Source organism: Ictalurus furcatus, chromosome 16 (genome assembly GCF_023375685.1).
Source record: "Ictalurus furcatus strain D&B chromosome 16, Billie_1.0, whole genome shotgun sequence".
NCBI classification, from domain to species: Eukaryota; Metazoa; Chordata; class Actinopteri; order Siluriformes; family Ictaluridae; genus Ictalurus; species Ictalurus furcatus.
In genome coordinates, this window is record NC_071270.1 from 10654621 (window position 1) to 10676177 (window position 21557).

A 21557-nucleotide genomic window follows, 5' to 3' on the forward strand; every position below is an offset into this window, starting at 1 on the left:
TTTTATAATTGACCAACTGGTGTGCGAGAAGGCAGGAATTACAGAGAGGGGTTAAAGCAATGCAAACATGCACACACATGATGCAGTATTAGACCATAAGCACATCATAATGAAACTAATGCCGAATCCCAGACATTTTCTCAAATTTAGGCACTTTTTTTAAGGTCAGAAAAAAAGGACATGTCTGGGAAATAGAGGACGTATGGTCAGCCTAACAAAAGCATTACAGAGAACAATTTGTGCTCATTTCTACCAAAGTAACTTTGCGCAAAATTTATTTGCACATGCAGTGTTTCCCACAGGTTGAGAATTTACTTGTGGTGGTGATTGGCGTGGTGTGTGACAGTGCGGGTTCAGTAATAAACTAGTCAAACAAAGGTTTATGAATAAACTATTTATTGCAAACGAATAACTACTCAAAATAAATAACTGTCAACATAAATAACTATTAATAACTACATATTAAAATACATTTTCCATTTTCAAAATATATTAAAGAACAAAACACAGACTCTGATTTTTGATGAACATGTCAAAAGAAATAACTTTCAAAAGAAATAACTATTTACCTTATGGAATACATTTTCAAATGTGCCTATTTGCACAGTTGGCATTGCTTGCTGGAACATTTAATTTTCCTTGGCTTGGAAAAAACTTTTCCAATGCCTGTCTGTAGAGGTAAGATGAGAGAGCGAATTGACAGCAAGGAACGAGAGAGAGAGCGAAAGCAGCAGTGGTCAAGTGAGCTGGACAGCGACTGAAGAGAGTGAGCGGTGGTGAATGAGAGAAATAAAACGTTATTTCCTGATTGTTAACCGTGCGGGAATGGGCCGCATCTTCCTGGTGCTTTTTTTTTTCGTGGGGTTGAAGGTCCACTGGATTGTGCTCATTATGAACTGACAATTGCACGTCTTGAATGAAAAGAAAAATTGGACTTCGGATTTCATCTACCTGGGTATGTCTTAATCTACCTGGGTGGGCTGCCCAAATAGAGCCTATGCATGGGTAACATTGGCATGCACCAGGCGTTTGCTCAATGTGACTCACGACTGGCAAGAGAGAAACAGAACTGTAATCTATCAGCTGTCTACATTGTATTATGTCAAAAGATGAATTTATTTGGTTTTAAATGAAAAAAAAAAAAATTAATCCTGATAGTATTCCCATTTGTTTGTTACAAAATGTACCTGTAATCTGATTACTTTGTTTATTGACATAACAGTAATGGATTACAGTTACCAGTTTTTTGTATCCTGATTATGTAATGCCTTTACATGTATTCTGTTACTCCCCAAGCCTGGTTACTCAGGAGCTGGACATTTGTCTGAAAACCTACCAAGGGTGTGCAGGAACCATGGCAGCCATCATTTGTTCTCCTCACTAAGATGACCACTAACAATGAATACTTTGAAATTATTGCCAAGAGTGAGAACTGGAAGAAGGATGACTGGTAGATGACTGGTAGCCTTCTACAGAATATCAAAATACAACACAATGGAGTATGAGGAACTAAAATAATTAGATCTTGGCTTGTGCTGGAGTCATACCCACTTACATCATGGTATCAGATGAGCCATGTGCTCCAGGCAGGATGAACTGTCAGTTACTTCAGTGGCAGAAAGGACTGTTTCCCACTCAAGCTGTCACATGAGGTTAGACAGGCACTAGGAAGCCTAAACATTTCCACCATGTCCGGTTTGGTGAAAATCAAAAAAGGGGCAGAGACACTTCATGTACAGTGACAGCAAAAGACAGGCAATGTTCCCTGATCACTGGAGCATCTGAGGAGAATTTACCATGTGCCTGCCAAAACTTCAAGAGCAAATCTCAGCCAAAGTACCAGACCTCATGCCTACAGAACTCGCATTCCAGTCTAGCACTGGAAGTCTACACAGTAAGACGTAACTGAGGCCAACATACATGATGCCATACATGCCATAGAAGAAACGCCAGTATCTGGCAGGTATTTGTATTTGGGCAGTAAGGCGCCAGAGGTTGCTATTACATCCCAACATGTAGCATGTAGCACATCCCAACCCACCCTGTGGGGACTCTCCAGTTCACACCACAATCAGTAAAAAAAAAAAATCCTGATTATAAAGTTTTGGGTTTTTTTAAACTAAAAATGTACTGCAAAGTTTCTTCTGACAAGCTTTTCTAGTCTGTTTAGACTAGTTTTTTTGTTTGTTTTATTCCAGTTTATTACTGGAATTACAAATTGGCTTAACATATATATCATACCGCATTAGAGATGGGAAATGATATGGAAAAATGCTAATGTACACCGACCAATATTAAGAGAAATTAATTAAAAACATATTTCCACAATTAACTTGACTGAAATGATAGATAATTTTGGTATTCTGATTGAGTAAACACAGAGTAATGATTTTATTAATTACACTGACTAATCAGGGAACAAATTAATTTAACTTTAATCTAACAGCTCTCAAATGGCGGGCAGATTGAATACTAAAATATAGCTTCTTCCTAACAAAAAATATATATGATTAGGAAAAAGAAAAGGCTAATGGGTGGGAATTTAGCACATGACCAAACTGGGAGAAAATGGGGGAAAAATAGCTTTGGAAATTTTATGTTAAATTTTCAATTTGTTTTTCAATGTTAATTTTTTTTTTAAAATAATAATGAATTTACACGTAAAATAAAACTAGCAATGTTGCTCTTTACTTTTAGAGTCTGCCATTGTTGTCTATAATTCAACCAATATAATTTTGCAATTCTGAATCAGTGTTGATTGCATATTTTTCAGACAACTAACTCAGATATGGAAAAAGTTTATGGAGTATGAAACAATGATTAATCATTACTCTCATTAATATTATTACTGAAGTGAAGATTAAATCTGTGTTGTGAATGGCCAGGAAGAAGACAATTTAAAATCTATTTTAATTAAAATAATAAAGATGAAACATTCTGACATTTTAATAGGGAAATTAAAAACTGATATTATTAAACTCAAAAGTATTATTAATGGCGAAATTAAAGCTGCAGGCAAATTCAGTGACTATTTGCAATTTATCATTTACAGCAAAAAGTTTACATTAAGTGCTGGTGTTTACTGACAATGTATTAATTATTTTAATCACTGAAAGATTTGGGATTCTGAGGATCAAAATGAGAACACTGCCTTCACTGCAGCAGAAACATACTGTATATCATTGTTATGTCAATTTCATATCAATGAACCACAAACTGCATTTGCATTTTTTCCTCCCAATTTCTTCCTGTTTTCTATATACAGTACTGGTCTATGAGTAACTTTGTGTGGAAACACTTAAAATAGGAACCATTGTACTGACAGTCTTTATATTTGACAGTACAGCACGATTAAAAAGACAAAAGAACACTTTAATTAAATATTATTTATAAACAACTGATGGATTAGATGACTTTCCAGTGTTTTTTTAACAGGTTTACACAGTTAAAAAAGGAAGTAAAGGCTTTTTTTTCTTTTTTTCTTTAAAAAAAAAAAGGCTTTTATACCTCCTGTGAAATATTGTATGACAGTTCCAAATGCTTATTAGTAGGTGGTTAACTTAACACAGAGGCTGATTATATACAGTCAGGTCCATAAGTATTTAGACAGCGACACAATTTTCGTTATTTTGCCTCTGTACACCACCGCAATGGATTTGAAATGAAATAATCAAGATGTTATTAAAGTGTAGACTTTCAGATTTAATTCAAGACGTTTAACAAAAATATTGCATTAACTGTTTAGGAATTACAGCCATTTTTTACATAGTCCCTTAATTTTCACAGGCTCAAAAGTAATTGGACAATTGACTGATAAGCAGTTTCACGGCCAGTTGTGGCCTGTTTGCTCATTATTTCATGACAAATTGAGGAGATAAAAGGTCTGCAATTGATTTGCATTTGGTAGCTGTTAATGGGAACTCTAAATATGCGGTCCAAAGAAGTGTCGATGCAAGTGAAGGAGGCCATCATTAGCCTGAAAAAAACTAAACAGACCTATCAGAGACAGCAGAAACTTTAGTAGTGACCAAATTTGGTACGTTCTTAAAAAGAAGGAATCCACTGGCGAGCTCAGCAACACCAAAAGGCCTTGTTGAAGAAAAACTTCTTCACAACATCTAGCCAAGTCAAGAACACTCTGGAGGAGGTAGGCGTATCATTGTCAAAGTCTACAATCAAGAGACGCCTTCATGAATGTAAATACAGATGGTTTACCTCAAGATGCAGTACAGTACAGTTGGATAATGACCCAAAACGTACCGCAAAAGCAACTCAAGAGTTTCTTAAGGCAAAGAAATTAAATACTCTTAAATGTCCGATGACCTAATTAAGCATGCCTTTCAGTTACCAAAGACAACACTGAAGGCACACAAACCCCACAAACAAGCAGCAATTGAAGTCGGTTGCAGTAAAGGCTTGCCAAAGCATCTCAAGGGAGTAAACTCAGCATTTGATGATGTCCACGGGTTCCAGACTTCAGGCAGTCATTGACTGCAGAGGAGCTGCATCCAAGTATTATAAATAATCTTAATATTTATGATTGTTAGTTCATCCAATTACTTTTGAGAATGAGAAAATGGAGGGACTTTTAACAAATGCTTTTGTTATACTCCTTGAATTAAAGCTGAAAGTTTACATTCCATTACATCGTGATTGCTTCATTTCAAATCCATTGTGACCCAAGAGGCAAAACTACAGAGGCAAAACTATGAAACTATGTCACTGTCCAAATACTTATGGATATGACCGTATCTCAAATAACACTGTTATGCGCTATAATGAAGTTCATAAAAGTCAACAAAGTCATTATGATTCCATATTTAACTGCCCCAAATGTCACATAAATGGATCAAATGTGTTCAGTCACATTTTATACCAGCTGCTATGGCGAGAAACAGGATTAATCAATTGGGATGTATTTTTCACAGGTTCTGTTAACCCTACTACCCAGCTAGCTACACTCTGAGCATGGGGATATTGAGGAGACTAATAAAGTCCTTTCCATCAGCCCCTCTATGCTCTGCACTAGTAAGTCACTTTGAATAAAAGCATCTGCCAAATTTCTGTAAAATGTAAATATTAAATCTATAGCTAGAGTAAGTGTTTCTTTACAGTAAACAAACAACATATTCTTCAATAAAACCCAATAAAACCAAAAATTAAGAGTAATTCTTTCCCCAACTTATATTCCCCAAATTATATACACTTACAACATGAAAGACAGCTCATGGTTTAAAGCTCCTGACTGTATTCTCTCCTACAGTTCTGCTGGAGCAGATCCTCAGAGTCCATCAGCCACTGCTGGTACACAGCCACAGGGTTGATGTTCCAGTGTTTGTGGAAGGAGATGGGGCTCTGACGGAGCAGCAGCTCTTTGGGATAATCATTTGGACGAGCCTGTGGACCACAAAATAGACCGTTTATAGAATGGCAGTAGAGTTTATAGCTCTCCACAAATATAGAATCTATTAAAATTATCACCATAAATCTACATAAGCACTTAACTCTCATGTACTGTTGAATGCTTACCAAATGTTCTTGTTAACTATGACCATACTATGATTTTATTTTGAACCAATTAGTAGAAATATAAGCTATATATTTAGAAACAAGCACACAAAATCCTGTTTACATGATCCTACTGATGACTACTTTTTAAATAAATTATATTCATTTGAGAATTTGAAGACATCTTTATCACAATGTTTTGTGTTGAAAAAATAACTTTCAATATTAATGATAATGACCATCATGTTTGGTCATTTTGACCTCAACATGAAGGTTAAGAAAATCTGCTAATAAATGTTCAATAAAACAAACCGTGTATGTGTATTACCTGGTGAAACTGTGGGCTGTGTGTGACTGACAAGCCCAGCGTGTTAAGGCACCTTCCCAATACCATGTCATCTGGTGCGTCCGGACTGTAACAGCCACAACCACTGGAGAGGATTTTCAAAACTGCCATTCTACTGAACACCATACTGATAGACAGATTTAAGAAAAAAACACAACAGGAATTATCAGACACACACACAGACAACATAGAAAATTAGAGCATAATTATGGCTGAGCGGAAGTATCAGCTGAGAGAAAATAAACGGCATTAAATGTACTATAGGAAATTAAATGTAGAGGCATACTGATAATGCATACTACAGCATTGGCCACAGAATATACTGTAGCATTCTACACAAGAGCTGTTATACAAACTAAGCATCATCAAACACGTCAAAAACTACATTAAATATTATCTATTCACAAACCACCATTGTTCAATGACAATAAACAAAAGGCACTCATTAACCACCAAGTAAAAAAAAAAAAAAACAGTTAGAGGTTGGTTTTACAGGCTTACCCTCCTCCACCAGTGATATAGCTGTAGCCACCCTTGCTGAGGGTATAGCCATAGCGCTCACCGATACTCACAGCTTCATTAGGGTTGTAACATCGCAAGTGCCGCCGAAGTCTAGGCAGACTGAAAAGCAATCACAACACACGTCACTGCCCAAAGTGTCTGATTTTTATCTCCCAACAAGAGTATAGCAGGCCCCCATTAAAACTGGGACCAAAATACAGTATGAATAGTAAAATGTCTGCACTGCAGCAAAAGCTGATACACAGGTATTCTGAATTAGGATGCCTGATCAGATGACAAAGTTGTGATTGTCTGTTTTTTACCACACAATATCAGTGCTTCACTCTAAGTGCACCTGTTTTTTGTGAGGGACCTGTGTACCTGTAGGCTTCACTTTTGCTCCAGACGTGTTACCTTATCAATGTGTCATCGTCTACAAGGAGCAGCCATGGTGCTTGAGTCACTTCTCCGCTGACAAACCTTCTTAAAATGGCAAAAGTTTTTGCACAATGCCCTGTGAACCAAAGTGCACAATTTATATGAATTGATACAGGGTTGGTAAAATAATGGGAGGTTGGGGTCAGGGGAGCAAAACAGCAAGCAACATATAGCACATATGTAATATAAATGAAGAAGAATAATAGCAGTATCATTACATTAAACCGTGCTATGTGATGACTCCCTTCATTTCCTTGTTTAAAATTAAAATGAGCAATAAAATTCAACATTTTTAGTAAGATTAAGATATCTCTCTACAAAGAGGTGCAAAAACATTGCCTAATTGATTGGCTGTTAGTTTGTCAGGCTTTATGTTCATTATAATCTCCTACAAAACACATCAGATGTATCTTAGTCTCACTCCAAAGGCAATAAAACAGGAAACACAAGAAGTTGACCATAAAAGACAATGACAAAGAAATGACAGAATTAGTAGGCGAAAGAGCATGCAGGGGAAATGGAATGTATTTTTGAATAGAGGCCCAGCATTATGACTATTATGGGCACAAGAGGAAAGGAAGGGATCAGCAGGAGGAGTATAACTTGTACTCTACAGCAGAGAGGTGGGGGAATATGTTGAACATTTTTTCTTCAACAGCCAGTCCACTTTTAATCTGTACACACACACATGCATGCACGCACACACACATATACACACACACACACACACACACACATGCAAAATCAGACCATCCGGAACATGATACATGCAAAAAACAACAACACTGAATACAGTGAATATGAGAGTGAGAGAGAGAGAGAGAGAATTAAAAATCTCTACAGTAAAAATAGTGCTAACCCTAACCCTCATACAACAAAGAATGGGTGTGCCAATACAATCACAACTCACAGGTCAGAAGTTAGCATATCTTATACTGGTATACTGGCTATGGAAGCGGTAACAAGCATGCATTTAATAATGATATGTAAAAGATCAGCAGACATGTGGATAAATTAATAATAAAACATTTGTTTAATAACACATCTGCCAAAAAAAATTAAGAGGGAGAATTTACTGAATTGACATTTATTGACTGAAATTTTAATCAGTATATCTGAATTTTTATTTTTTTTGTCTTTGTAACTTTTAAAAGTCTCTTAACAAAAACAATTTTATCATTGTCTTTTTCTTAAAGTTACAGTAGTCACAGCACAGTGCCTCTATGTAATCAGTGTTACCCTTAGTGGAAACCTGTTCTTCCTTCATCACATTAAGCTAGTCAGCGTTTTCCATCAATCAAACTATGGGGGTCGAAACCTCAGTGTGGCAGCAGGGGTGTGGTCGAACATCAGTAGCAGATGACATCATGATTCTCACCTGTGTCTTATTAGCGCCAGCCTACTTATTTGTGTTTCTTTGTGTTTTCAGTGACTGCCATGAGCCAGAGTGTTAGAGAAACAGGTGGAGTATCTGAGCGTCAAGATGGTGGCCCTGTAGCAAGTCAACCGAACACCAGAAAAGCACTGCCAATACTTTCAGTCGCTGTAGTTCACCGAGGTCATCTGCTCCTTCACCTATGTGCAGCAACTGAAGGACTCCTGTCATCAGTGGTTGCTGTCAGAGGAGCCAGACACAGAACAGATAATAGAGCTGGTGGTACTGGAGCAGTTCATCACTTAACTCTTGCCTGGAACAGCAGAGTGGGTCTAGTGCCACCACCCCACATCCCTGTATGGAGCCATTCTGTTGGCAGAGGATCACCTGGTGGTGGTCCCTGGTCCAGACATCTCACTTTTACCTCTCTCTCTTTCTTTCTCTCTCTCTTTCTCTTCTCTCCCTTCTCCTTCCCCGATTTCAGCTGCCCAGAACTAAAGTGCCAGAGCCCCACAACCTGGGTTTAACCCTGCATTTCCCCCCTCCCTCCTCCGCCTTTCTAAAGGGGAATTTTCTGATATGTTCAGCTTTACTTAGTCACACAAACCTCATAGAGCACCACATTAAAACTCTACCAAGTGTGGGAGGACATGCAACGTCTCATGGACAGAATATTCCGCCTATACAGTGCCTATGCACTGACAGCTGTCCTGAGATCCTTGAGATGGGCAGGACTCACAGTAAACCCAAAGAAGTGTGCAATTAGGCAGGTGAAAGTATGGTATCTGGGCTTCCACTTGGGCCATGGGCAGGTACATCTCCAAATTGATAAGACAGCAGTGATTGTGGCCTGCCTGAGACCCAAGACCAAAAAGGGGGCAAGTTAGTTCTTTGGGCTATTATCATAGGTTTGTGCCTAATTTTTCAGACATCACCAACATGCTGACTAACCTCACTATAAAGGGAACACCACATCCAGTCTAGTGGATGAAGATGTGCAAATGGACTTTTTGGCATGTAAAAGCAGTTTTGTGTGGGGGCCCACTGTTTTATTTTCCTGACTTTTCTCTCCCTTTTGTTCTGCAGACTGACGTGTCAGACAGAGGACTGGAGCCATTTTGTTCCAGTTGGTGGAGGGAGGAGAACACTGTGCTGTACATCAGCTGGAAGTTCTCAGTGAGGGAGAGCAAGTACAGCATGGTCAAGAAAAAGTGTCTGGCCATCAAGTGGCCAGTCCTCACTCTCTGATACTACCTACTGGGGTGCCCTTTACTCTCTGTACCAATCACACCCAACTACAATAGCTCTACCACATGAAGGATGCCAACACTCTGATCACTCGTCGGTATCTGGTGTTTAAGCCATTCAAGTTCGAGAACCAGTTCTTCCGGGTACCCCATTGTGTAGTCCACTAAAACTAGTATAAACTGATGCCTTACTGCAGCCCATTCTAATGTGGCGTTGGAAGGAGAGCCTGCCAGCGTGGACTCTGACAGGTGATCTTAAACTAAATGGATGGCCTCATCCAGGTATGCTGAGTCCTTGAGCTGCTGTTCAAAGACGAACAGGTGGCCAACCTCCATGAGTTTCAAGACCAGGAAGTGTCGTTGAGATTCCCTCTGGGGCCTGGCCAACCCATTACAGCACCACTTTTTTCACAGTCTGGTACACCAGCAGCACACCTGTGTCCACCTTTGCACTTTGATTTTCATTTTTTAATTCTCTTCTTGGATATATTTGCAAGCGAGTTATACCATCCATAACCATTTTCTTCATGTCTATTTCACAAGTACTAATTAACACTGATTCTTTTTGTCAGCATTCTTGATAGAAGGTATAGTATTTTGCAAATGTGTAAAAAGGTTAGTTTGTGGTGCCATGACCAAAGATGACTTCTTTCTATACGAAATAAATGATAATATATTATTGTAGGTACATAAGCTTTCACTAACCACTAGTAGGCACCACCACTTCCTGCATCTTATGGGAAGAAGGCGCTCTAGGATAAAAGCCCCCAAAGGACAGTTTCTCTTTCATGTCTAGCACCCTCTGCAGAAACAACTTGGTGGAAAAGCCAATAGTCTTTGTGTGCACCTGGACCTTATATGCTGCAAGATTAGATTCCACTCAACCAAAATGCATGCATATTTCCTTTCTTATGACACCTGTAAATTTAACCCAACCGTGAGACTACATAGTGAGACTGAGCACATGGGCTTAATTAACTATAGGAAATATAGTTTGTTTTCTATTTCTAGTAAAGTGATTTAATATTTAGTAACCTGAATTTGACCAGATTGTATGCTGTGTACTATGATACAGTATATACAGTATATATAACCCATTATACAAAGGCCTATACAAAGTGCCACTTTGATCTTTGCTTCCCTTTCTCTCCTCACATCTCTGTAAGCTCCTTTGCATGCAATCTTGTACTAACACTGCTAGTTTTCTGTTTGATCTCCACAGAATGCTTAGTTTATCACACTGAGAGCCAATAACGTTCGTAAATGACCCACATTGTTTTGATTCTGTAGTGATTTGGTACATAACATAATAAGCACACCAAGCAACTCTTATTCTACTTCTTAATCCACTCATTTGAAAACTGGGATCAATTAATTGGAGATAGAGCCCCTTATAAATCTATAATGTTCCCAAAGTCCACATGGAAACCGTTCTTTTAAAATTTATTTGATTCACTCCTCCTTTGTGTGTGGATGTGCAGGAATCCCTTTGTTCTCGAGCCAAGCGCAAGCGCGCCCTTGGTTCATGCATGGTCACATACCAATAGCACGCATTCACTGTCCAACATTTGCTTGTAATTTGTGTTTGCGGATTTCAATAAATGTTATTCTATTGAACTGATTGAGTGTTTGCTGTCTCGCAGATCAAAACCAAATCCAAGCTACTAATAAAGGACTTTGGACTTTCAGATAACTTTATAAGTCACTGTTCTTAATTAATAGTTAAATTATAATAGTCGATATAAGGTCATTTATATTGATAAAATTAATTAATAATAATGTAATTAGTGTTAGTTACTTTACTAAAACTAAAGTCTTGAATATTAATATCCAGGTAATTCTATAAGACTGATTACTTGAAGAAAGGTACGGCTATTCCTGAGTGATAAGTACCAATATTATATTATATTTTTGATAAAACTCTTATATTCTATTATATTCTCTTCTATCCTAAGTTTTCAGAAACTTCCTTCTTTATATTCCCTAATTTGTAATTTGATATGCAAATGAACATGATGAATAAATAAATATGCATATTAGTCTATGATTAGTCTATAATGGCAACTTCTCCAATTTTCTGAGCATGCTTTAGCTGCATTTTCTTGAAAAGACTTATACTCTAAAGGGGTATGAATATAAGCTTGTGCCTCCAATGGCTGCATTTACATGGTTCTGGGACAAAATCTCTGCTGAATCTGAGATAGTCCTTGCATTCATTCACGAATGATGGTGCTGTAGAGAAGGTCGATTTTGAAGTATCAAAGATACATGCAAATCATCTTGCTACCCTATTAATCCTATTAATTCACACATCAATTCACACATAGTAACTGATTTATGATTGTGGCATATGACTGTTGAATGTCATTTATTGCATTTTAAATCGATGCACCGATCCAAATCATTGGATTGTTACATTCATTGTACCCTCTAAGCTGTACTTGTGCATGATCATGCACTTCTAATCATGCTCCCATGCAGAAAAAAATTTAATCCATGCAGAACTCCGACACAAAAATGTGTTCATCCAGTGGAGTAACTGACAGATGATTGCAGTGCGATTTGGACCAGCCACAGGTATACTTGTCTTTCTTAACAGTATTGCGTCAAAGCTGAGATAATTGCACTGCCAACAGAAATCCAATACAAAACATGAATGACATCAGCTAGCTACAATAGCTGTGAGCTTAATTGTTCAAACACCTCTGACGATCACCTGTTAAATCTTGTTAACATAATGGTGCTGCTTGGTTGTCTTCAAAAGCTAGTCAGCTAATGTTAATCAGACAAGAACAATGCATCTGCAATCTGTGCGGTTAATGGGGTATTTCTGCTCAAATGAAGTGTCTGCCCAATAGAAATAGGGAACAATGGTTACATCTCTAGAAGCTAGCAGTTTTTCAGTTATATCATAACACACCAACACACACTATGTTCAGCACAATTATATCTGATAGCCCAGCAAAATGGCTGAATTCCTTCAGTAATATAAAGACTGTGTGCAAAGTTAGACTCCCATGCTTAAAAAAGTCTATTACTATATGTAGAATTGAAATACTGCAAAATTATAGAAACATGCACTTTATCTTTGAGAATTTTATCAGGTAACTCTACAGTGCTGTGAAAAAGTATTTGCTGATCCTGATTTCTTACGTTTTTGTGTGTATCTCATACTAAATTGTTTCAAAAATCAAAACAAAATCTAAGATAAAAACAAAGGCAACCTGAGTAAATAAAAAGCACTGTTTTTAAATGATAATGTTATTTATTGAAGCAAAAAATCCAACTGGCCTGTGTGAAAATGTATTTGTCCCAGTAGTTACTAATTCCCCAAATATATGAAACTGCATTCATAATGAGTTTCAGCTGGACTAGACACAACCAGGTCTAATTACTGCAAACCCTTTTCAATCAAATCAACAATTAAATAGAACTTTTTCAACTTCATGAAGTTGGTTAAAAGCTCTTACCCAGTAACACACTATGAAAAAATTTAAAGAAATTCCAGATGAGGAAGACGGTGATTGAAATACATCAGTCTGGGAAGGGTTACAAAGCTATTTCAAAGGCTCTGGGACTCCAAAGAACCACAGTGAGAGCCATTATCTCCAAATGGAAAAACTCTGCACAGTAGTGAACTTTCCCAGAAGTGGCCGACCTTCCAAAATTCCTCAAAGAGCACAGCAACAACTCATTCAGTAAGTCACAAAAGAGCCAAGGACAACATGAAAGGATCTACATGCCTCTCTTGCATCAATAAAGCTCACTGTTCATATGTCCACTATCAGAAAGACACTGGGCAAAAATGGCATCCATGGAAGCATGGCGAGGTGAAAACCACTGCAAACCCAGAAGAACATTAAGGCTTGTCTGAATTTTGCCAAAACACACCTTGATGATCCTCAAACCTTTTGGGAGAATGTTCTGTGGATTGATGAGTCAAAAGTGGAATTGTTTGGAAGACAGGGGTCCCGTTATATCTGGAAAAACCAAACACCGTTTTCCACAAAAAGAACATCATACCTACAGTCAAGCATGGTGGTGGGAGTGTAATGGTGTGGGGATGCTTTACTGCTTCAGGGCCTGGGGTAATTTGCAATAACTGAGGGAAACATGAATTCTGCTCTCTACCAGAAAATCCTAAAGGAAAATGTTCGGTCTTCAGTCCGTAAGCTGAAACTCAAGCACAACTGGATTATGCAGCAAGACAATGATCCAAAGCATAGAAGTAAACTGATATGGTTGCAGTTATTTCATGGTAGAACTAGATTTTAAGTTTAAGGGGGCAATTAGTTTTTCACACGGGTGATAGTTGTTGGATAACTTTTTTTGCTTTAAAAAAATGTATTTGTTTATTCAGGTTGCCTTTGTTTTAATTTGTGAAACTATTTAGTATGAGATATACACAAAAACAGAAAAACGCAGGGGCAAATACTTTTTCACAGCACTGTACTACACCAACAAACTAATCCACCCTTGTAGGTGTATAATTAGAGACTATTGTAGTTAGATGCACTGTGCTAATAATTTTGACATCCATAACTAACAGTTTCTGGATATTTTTGTTTGGCAGACTGTTCTCAAACCCATAGCAGTACCTAAGAATGATACCAGTACAAAACCATGTCAGTGTGACACTGACTACCATGTCAGTGTGACTGCTGCACTGAGAACGAACCACCACACAGATAATATCTGGTTAGCACTGCATTTTTAAATACTGCTGATGTATTTTTGAGTCCACAGCAGACAAATACAAAAATACACAAAACAACTATAAATACTGACCACTCTCCGTGTTGGGGACTTCCAGGTTAATGGTGGGGATAGCTGGATCAGCAATATCACTATAAAACTCTAGCAACGCAGCATCCTTCACCCAGGTCTTTTTTACTACAGGCACTAAGGACAAAATTATGTACAGAAAGTCAAGCAAGGAATGATCAGGCTTAATGAGGAATGAAAAGAAGAATTAAGGAAGGATTAATGACACTTCAATAGAATATAAGATATTGCATTTTCTTTTTTAATTATAAAATGGCTCTGGAAAAGTATTACACCAATCCTAACACATGCATAGAATTTGACTGAACAAATATATAGACATAATTACCACATCAAACTAATCCAACAGCTAAATCGGTAAACACCATCAGAAAACTTTAATTATCATTACACAAGGACAGTTCTGTCCTGAAAGATGCTTTTAGGAAATGCAGGATGTTTTAATGGGACTGAATAAAACGTGGTACCATTCAAGATTTCCCTGAAACAGATGTTGACGTCATGTAAATAATAACAATTAATTAGGATTCCTCCAACATCACTTATCTCAGTCCCATACTACAGAAAGTGGGCACCTTTTTATAGGCCTAAGTACATTTACATTTATTCATTTAGCAGATGCTTTTATACAAAGTGACTTACAAATCAGGGAACTAATTGGATAAATTACCCAGTGGTATCCCCTTGCAGGAGAACGCCTTGGGGAAAATTTAACCTTTCCCAAATACATGATGAAACAAGCTGAAATGTTGCTGACTTTTCATAAAAGCCCTTGAAATGCAAAATAAAGAGAACGAAAGACAAACATTATATTAAATAATTTTAGTCAGTTACAATTAACTATTTTTATCATTTGGGAACAACTAATTAATTTTAACTTTTTTAAAAATTACATAATCTTTCATTGATGGAATTTTCACATATTGTGCAAAATACAATTTTGGGGTTGTCTGTGGGAAGTGTCATCTTTGCAAGTTTTGTGTCCACACAGAATTCCTTCCGAACTGCAGTCAGAAAAATGCAGACAGCACAACTGAGAGCTCATATAACGCACCTCTATCTCGGTGGAATTTACGACAAGTCTTCACTGCCACAAAAACATCCTCCATCTTCACTATGGTGCCCTACAGAGAGATAGACTGTGTAAAAAGTTCTGGAAGAACTGTGACAAATATTAGATCTTTGGTCTTAAAATTTCTTACAAAATACAGTGCCCTACACGAATCTTGTTATTCACAAAAATACTCTGCTGTCATGGATATCAAACAATCGCAAACACAATACAGGTTTATAAAAAAATCTTTGCTAAATATTTGTGCAACAATTATTGGCACCCCAATGAATTCATATGAGAAAAATATATTTGAAGTATATTCCCTTTGATATTTTACATTTTCTTAGTACACCTGGGTGACTAGGAACAAGAAATTGTTCAACCATGACTTCCTGTTTCACATGGGCATAAATATGAGGTAACACATAGGCCAAATTCCCTTAGTCATTCATAACAATGGGTAAGACCAAGGGATATAGCTGTGATTTGCGGCAAAAGGTTGTTGAGCTTCACAAAATGGGAAGTGGCTATAAGAAAATAGCACAAGCATTGAAAATGCCCATTTCCACCATCAGGGCAATAAGTAAGAAGTTGCAGTCAACTGGAAATGTTATTAATCAACCTAGAGTAGGCCAAAAAACCTGCAAGGATCACAGCTGCAGAATTGCAGAAGTTAGTTGTGTCTTGGGGTCAGAAAGTCTCCAAAACTATCATCTGAAGGCACCTACATCACCACAAGTTGTTTGGAAGGGTTTCACGAAAAAAAGCCTCTACTCTCATACAAAAAACAAATTCAAGTGTCTTCAGTTTGCCAGACACTACTGGAACTTCAAATGGGATCGGGTTCTATGGTCAGATGAAACCAAAATAGAGGTGGTTTTGCCAATAAACACCAGAGGTGGTTTTGGCGCACACAGCGAGGTAGCCATATGGAACACTGTACCTCATGCCTGTGGTTAAATATGGTGGTGGCTCTTTAATGTTTTGGGGCTGTTTTTCTGCCAGAAGACCTGGACATTTTGTTAGGATACATGGCATCATGGACTCTATCAAATATCAACAGCTATTTGGCAGAAAGTTTTAAATGGGTCCTGTCTGGATCTTCCCGCAAGACAATGATCCAAAACATACATCAAAATCAACACAAATATGGTTTACTGACCAAGTAATCAAGGTCCTGCCATGGCCATCCCAGTTCCCTGACTTGAACCCCATAGAAAACCTGTGGGGTGAACTGAAGAGGAGAGTCCACCAGCGTGGACCTCGAAATTTGAAGGATCTGGAGAGATTCTGTATGGAGGAGTGGTCTCAGATCTCTTGCCATGTATTCTCCAACCTCATCAGGCCTTACAGGATAAGACTCAGAGCTGTTATATTGGCAAAGGCAGGTAGCACAAAGTATTGCCTAAAAGGGTGCCAATAATTGTTGCACAATAATTGTTGCCAGCCTGTTAAGGTTTTTTTTGTAAACCTGTGTTGTGTTTGAAATTGTTTGATATCCATCAAAGTATTTTTGTGCATTTTATGAACAAAAGATCAAAAAGTTCAACAATAAAGACACATTTTCACAACCTTCTTTGCTCATATTTTCCAAGGGTGCCAATATTAGTGGAGGGCACTGTAGCATACCAGGTGCTTTAGTGTTGCTCTATCCACATCTTCGTGTGCAGAATATACTAGGCAATTTCAAAATAAATTTTCATTTTTGGATGGATGGATGGATGGATCGATCTGTCCACTATAAGATCTGTCTGGGCCAAATCACCCAAAGATCATCACACTTCCTCTATTAATGATTTTGGTACAATCTGTATATTCTAAACAAAACACCACAAGCAATTAAATAATTTACCTACACAGTTTGGCAGGTAAGAGCTGACAGTTGTTGCACAATGCTCAGTGTTTGGCGAGCCATGAAGTTCAGAGCAGAACTCATGAACAGCGGTTAAGGAAGGTCCTCTACCCTCCTCCCAAATGTACAGGGCAAGCTTTAAAAAAAATCAGATCATTACACTATTTAGACCATGCCATAGTAGGCCTTGCTGATGATATGGAACAAACAGAAAGATTTTTCTGGAACATACAGGCATAAGGAAGAGCACAAAGTAAATATTACTGAGAAGGAAGGCACACTTTCAGGAAACAGGTGTAAAGGGCAAGACCAGACAGTTTGAAACAGCCTCTTGGAGCTTGAAATCAATAGAGAAGAATGAGAAAGGATGAAGTAGAGCACTCTGACAGCTCTCTTTTAGGAACAGACAGTCCTGTGACAGAGAGAACAAATGAAAGGATAGAAGAAAGGAAGACATCACCCTCATCATACTCTCCATCAGTGGCATTTTCTAATATCTGTATTCATATAAATGTATGTATGTATGTATCTATGTATGTATGTATGTATGTATGTAACACAACTTAAAATAAGGAAGGTGAGTAATAATGGAAGCCATTTAAATGAGATAGAAGAAGAGAAGTGAACAATCAGGTGACAGAGGAGCTGAGGAGAATTTTTTATTCTTTGCAGATCATATTTCAAAATAATGTCATGATAGTAAAAGACAAAAAATTTCTTTTAAACTTGACAGAAGCGTTACAGAATCAGACAGACAGATTAATTCATTTATTCATAAAATAAAATTGTCATGCTTTTCCATTCATTTTTATTCAATCAACCAAGTGAGTATTCATTTCATGCATGCTTAAGTTCCATATGCTTAAGGACCCAGCATCTGAGTGCAGAAAACATGAGAGTTCCCTTTCAAAGGGAACTTCACGTTGCGTTAGCTGAACGCTGCGGGGAGCGCCCTCACGCGTGACCGGTATCTGAAGCTTGTCATGGAAATCATGAAATCATGCCTAATTTATAGGCCTGCCGTGATCATGTGACATGGCAATTAAGCCGCGTGATATATAAACGACACCTGTGAACTGCGCCGTCAGCATTATTATCTTCAGCAAGACTGCGTGTCGGTCGTTTGTGTAACAAAAACAAAAAGACGCTTAATTTTCTCTCTATCTTTTCTCAAAATCTCTGGACTTTTCTATCCCTTTAAAAAAAGAGAAGAAAAAAAAGAATGAGCGAGAGAAAAAAGTATGAGTGAGAGAATTAAGGAAGCGTGTTACGCCTTGCTCCAGCTTCATCACGGGGAGGAGTGCACACTTTCTCTGTGAAGTGTCTAGAGGTGGAGTATGCCACGGCAGCCCTCGAGAGGTCTGACTGTGCGCATTGTAAAGCCTTACATTAGGTGGCTCCACTTGCGACTCGCTCTCTTCTTGGAAGCTGAAGCGAGTTGGGTTTCAGAGCCTCACGGATCTGAGCCGGCCGCTGCCCAGGCAGCTAGCCGTCTAAGGTCCGGGGGATCTTATATGGATCTGGAAGCGGAGCCAGAGATCTCTTGCTCTGTCTTCTGAGTCCAGCTCTCCGCTGGATTTTGGAGCTCACGTCGTGACTCCTCCTTCCGCTATGGAAAGTCAAAAAAAAAAACACACACAAATATAAAAAATAATAATTCCTCTCTGACTCCGACGAGCCACAAAGGTGTACTAAAAAATGAGAGCAGCAAATAAAGAGCTGCTTGAAGTGATTACTAAGGCTGGATGAGCTTTTTTCTCCCCAGTGAAAGTAAATCCCTCACACTGCAGAAAACTCCCCTTTTTTTTTTCCAGAAGTGCATGACAAAATATCAGGATTCTGGGGGAAAACCATGCATAAGCCGTATTTATAACCACGGGATGTCGGATTATTCGGCCATTGTGGGGAATGAATGGCATGGCTATTTAGCTATGCTGAAGGTGGAGGAGGCGCTTGCGAGCTACCTCTCTCCATCGACCGCAGGTAATTTAGGGGGGCCGGCTTTGCCATCAAAGCCATATAAGGCCACCGTGGCATTGGTGGGAAAGGCCTATGCACTAGTGGGTCTTGCTTGTGGGTCACTGCAGACAATGACAGTGTTGCAGGCCTACCAAGCAGACCTGCTGAGTGAGCTTGACATATGGCGGCATTCAGCCAGTTTCTTCCCTGTTGTGTCAAGTTCACCGGGGCATCCACGAGTGGAGCCCAGGCCAGCGCTAGTGCGAGGGAGGCACAGAAGGCGAGTACGGCAGCCCGCCAACCCCCGCAGACAGCCAGGGGAACCGGGCGGCCTGATCTGAGAATGGTCACAAAGACCAAGCAGACAAAGAGGAGCGGTCCTGAGGGGCCGTGGAGGGACGTATCAGGGGACATGAGGTTGTTAGGACAGTTAGCCCCCAGTGATATTGTAGAGCTGTAGCACCCTAGCCAAGGCTGTCCCAAGTTTTCAGTGTTCTCTTGTCAGCGAGCTGTTACAGGGTAACGAAAATCTGATGCTTTCCCACCAATAGAATGTGGAAAAGTTAACATCACTAAAATACTGTCTGACAGAGTGGAAACTACTGCCAAATGTGTCTCCATGGGTCCTGTCTACCGTAGAAAAGGATTACAGGGTCCAGTTCAGAGCTCGACCCGCCCCCCCCCCCCCCCCCCCCCGGTTCAGAGGTGTGCTCACCACAGTAGTCAGCACAGACCAGAGCCCGACGTTAAAACAGGAAGTAAGATCGCTCTTGGACAAAGGGGCCATAGAACATGTACCCCATTCCCTGAAGGAGGGAGGTTTTTACAGCCGTTATTTCCTGGTCCGCAAAAAATAGAGGGGTATACGGCCAATTTTAGATCTGCGTCATCTGAAATGCACTCTTCGGACAGACAGGTTCAAGATGCTGACGCTCCAATTTATCGCTCCACAGATTTAGTTTGAGGACTGGTTTGTGAGGATAGATCTAAAAGGTGCATATTTCCACGCAGAAATATCACCCAGTCACAGGACGTTCCTGGGGTTTGCGTTGGAGGCAACGCATACCAAGATCGGGTTCTTCCTTCGGGCTAGCTTTATCCCCTCGCACGGTCAAAAGTGCATGGATGTCAGTCTGGCTCCGTGTACTAAACTATCTGGATGACTGGTTAATTCTAGCATGATCCAGGGAACTGGCGGTTCAACATCAAGATGTTGTTCTCGCCCACATGAAGAGCTTGGCACTCAGGTTGGACCTCAGAAAAGTATGCTTTCTCCAGTGCAGTGGGCAACTTTTCTAGGGGTTGTAAGGATTCTACTACGATGAGGACGTTTCTATCCCCAACATGCATAGGGTCAATCCTGTCAACTTTGAGCAAGATAAAGCTGGATCTTGGCATCCCCTCCAGTCTCTATGAGAGACTGTTGGAGCTTATGACAGCAGCAGCCCTGTTCAGGCAGGTGCAACTAATTCTTCTCTGGGCAGAGGGAAAGTGTTGTCAGTGAGTGCAATGTACATTATGGGCAACTGGAATGTGGGACAGACATCCTGTTGAGGAAGGGGCTGAGGCCCAGGGATTGGTGGCTCCATCCACAAGTGGTGGAGTCCATATGGCGGAGGTTTGGCTAAGCGGGACTGGATGTGTTCACCTCCAAGGAGACAACACACTGCCCACTGTGGTTCGCCCTCACTCCTCCCGCACCATTAGGGCTGGACGCCATGGTACACATGTGGCCGAGGTCACATCTATATGCTTTTCCCATGATCGCTCTGCTCCCACAAGTTCTAGCGAGAGTTCGCCAAGATGGTCTACGTCTGCTGCTAGTAGCACCTTATTGGCCAGCTTGAATATAGCTCTCAGAGACAATATCCCTGCTAAACGGCACTCCTTTGGAGATTCCCATCCACAGGGATCTACTGTCTCAAGCCAGTTGGCTGATTTATCACCCTTGGCCGGAACTATTGAAACTGAGTCTGGCCCCTGAGACGAGCCAACTCATAGATTCTGGTCTCACAACTGAGGTTGTAGAGACCATGTAGAATGCTAGAACGGCATCCATGACAAAATTGTATGCGCTCAAGTGGCAACTGTTCGTGTCATGGTGTGAGGAACATCAGCTAGACCCAGCAAACTGCGCAATAGCTACAGTCTTGGAGTTCTTACAAGGACTTTTCTCAGCAGGGTTGGCTCCTTCTACAATCAGGGTCTACGTGGCCGCCGTTTCAGCCAGCCATGCTCCTATTGATGGAGCCTCTGTGGGGCAACATCCTCTAACTTCGACGGATATGCATGGTGTCAGGTGGCTGAGGCACATCTGCAGACCACACATACCTCCCTGGTACCTTTCTATTTTCTGGGAAGGTCTGTCAGGTGCCCCATTTGAGCCCGTAAAGTGGATCTACTGTCTCAAGCCGGAGGGCTCATTTATCACCCTTGGCCAGATCTATGGAAACTGTGGGTCTGGCCCCTGAGACCTTAGAGTCAGCCTCTGA

General features: G+C 39.7%; 1 protein-coding gene across 1 annotated transcript in view; it reads right to left on the reverse strand.

Moving 5' to 3' along the window:
* Positions 1-3882: 3882 nt before the first annotated feature.
* b3glctb (beta 3-glucosyltransferase b) overlaps positions 3883-21557 on the reverse strand; it is a 54280-nt gene continuing 36605 nt past the window's right edge. The window contains exons 9-15 of the mRNA XM_053645532.1: positions 17111-17242; positions 15255-15324; positions 14204-14317; positions 6770-6869; positions 6356-6475; positions 5837-5981; positions 3883-5397 (exon numbers count right to left, since the gene is read on the reverse strand). Of these exons, the coding sequence (XP_053501507.1) occupies positions 5233-5397; positions 5837-5981; positions 6356-6475; positions 6770-6869; positions 14204-14317; positions 15255-15324; positions 17111-17242 (846 nt within the window). The 3' untranslated portion in view covers positions 3883-5232. The remainder of the gene's footprint in view (positions 5398-5836; positions 5982-6355; positions 6476-6769; positions 6870-14203; positions 14318-15254; positions 15325-17110; positions 17243-21557) is intronic.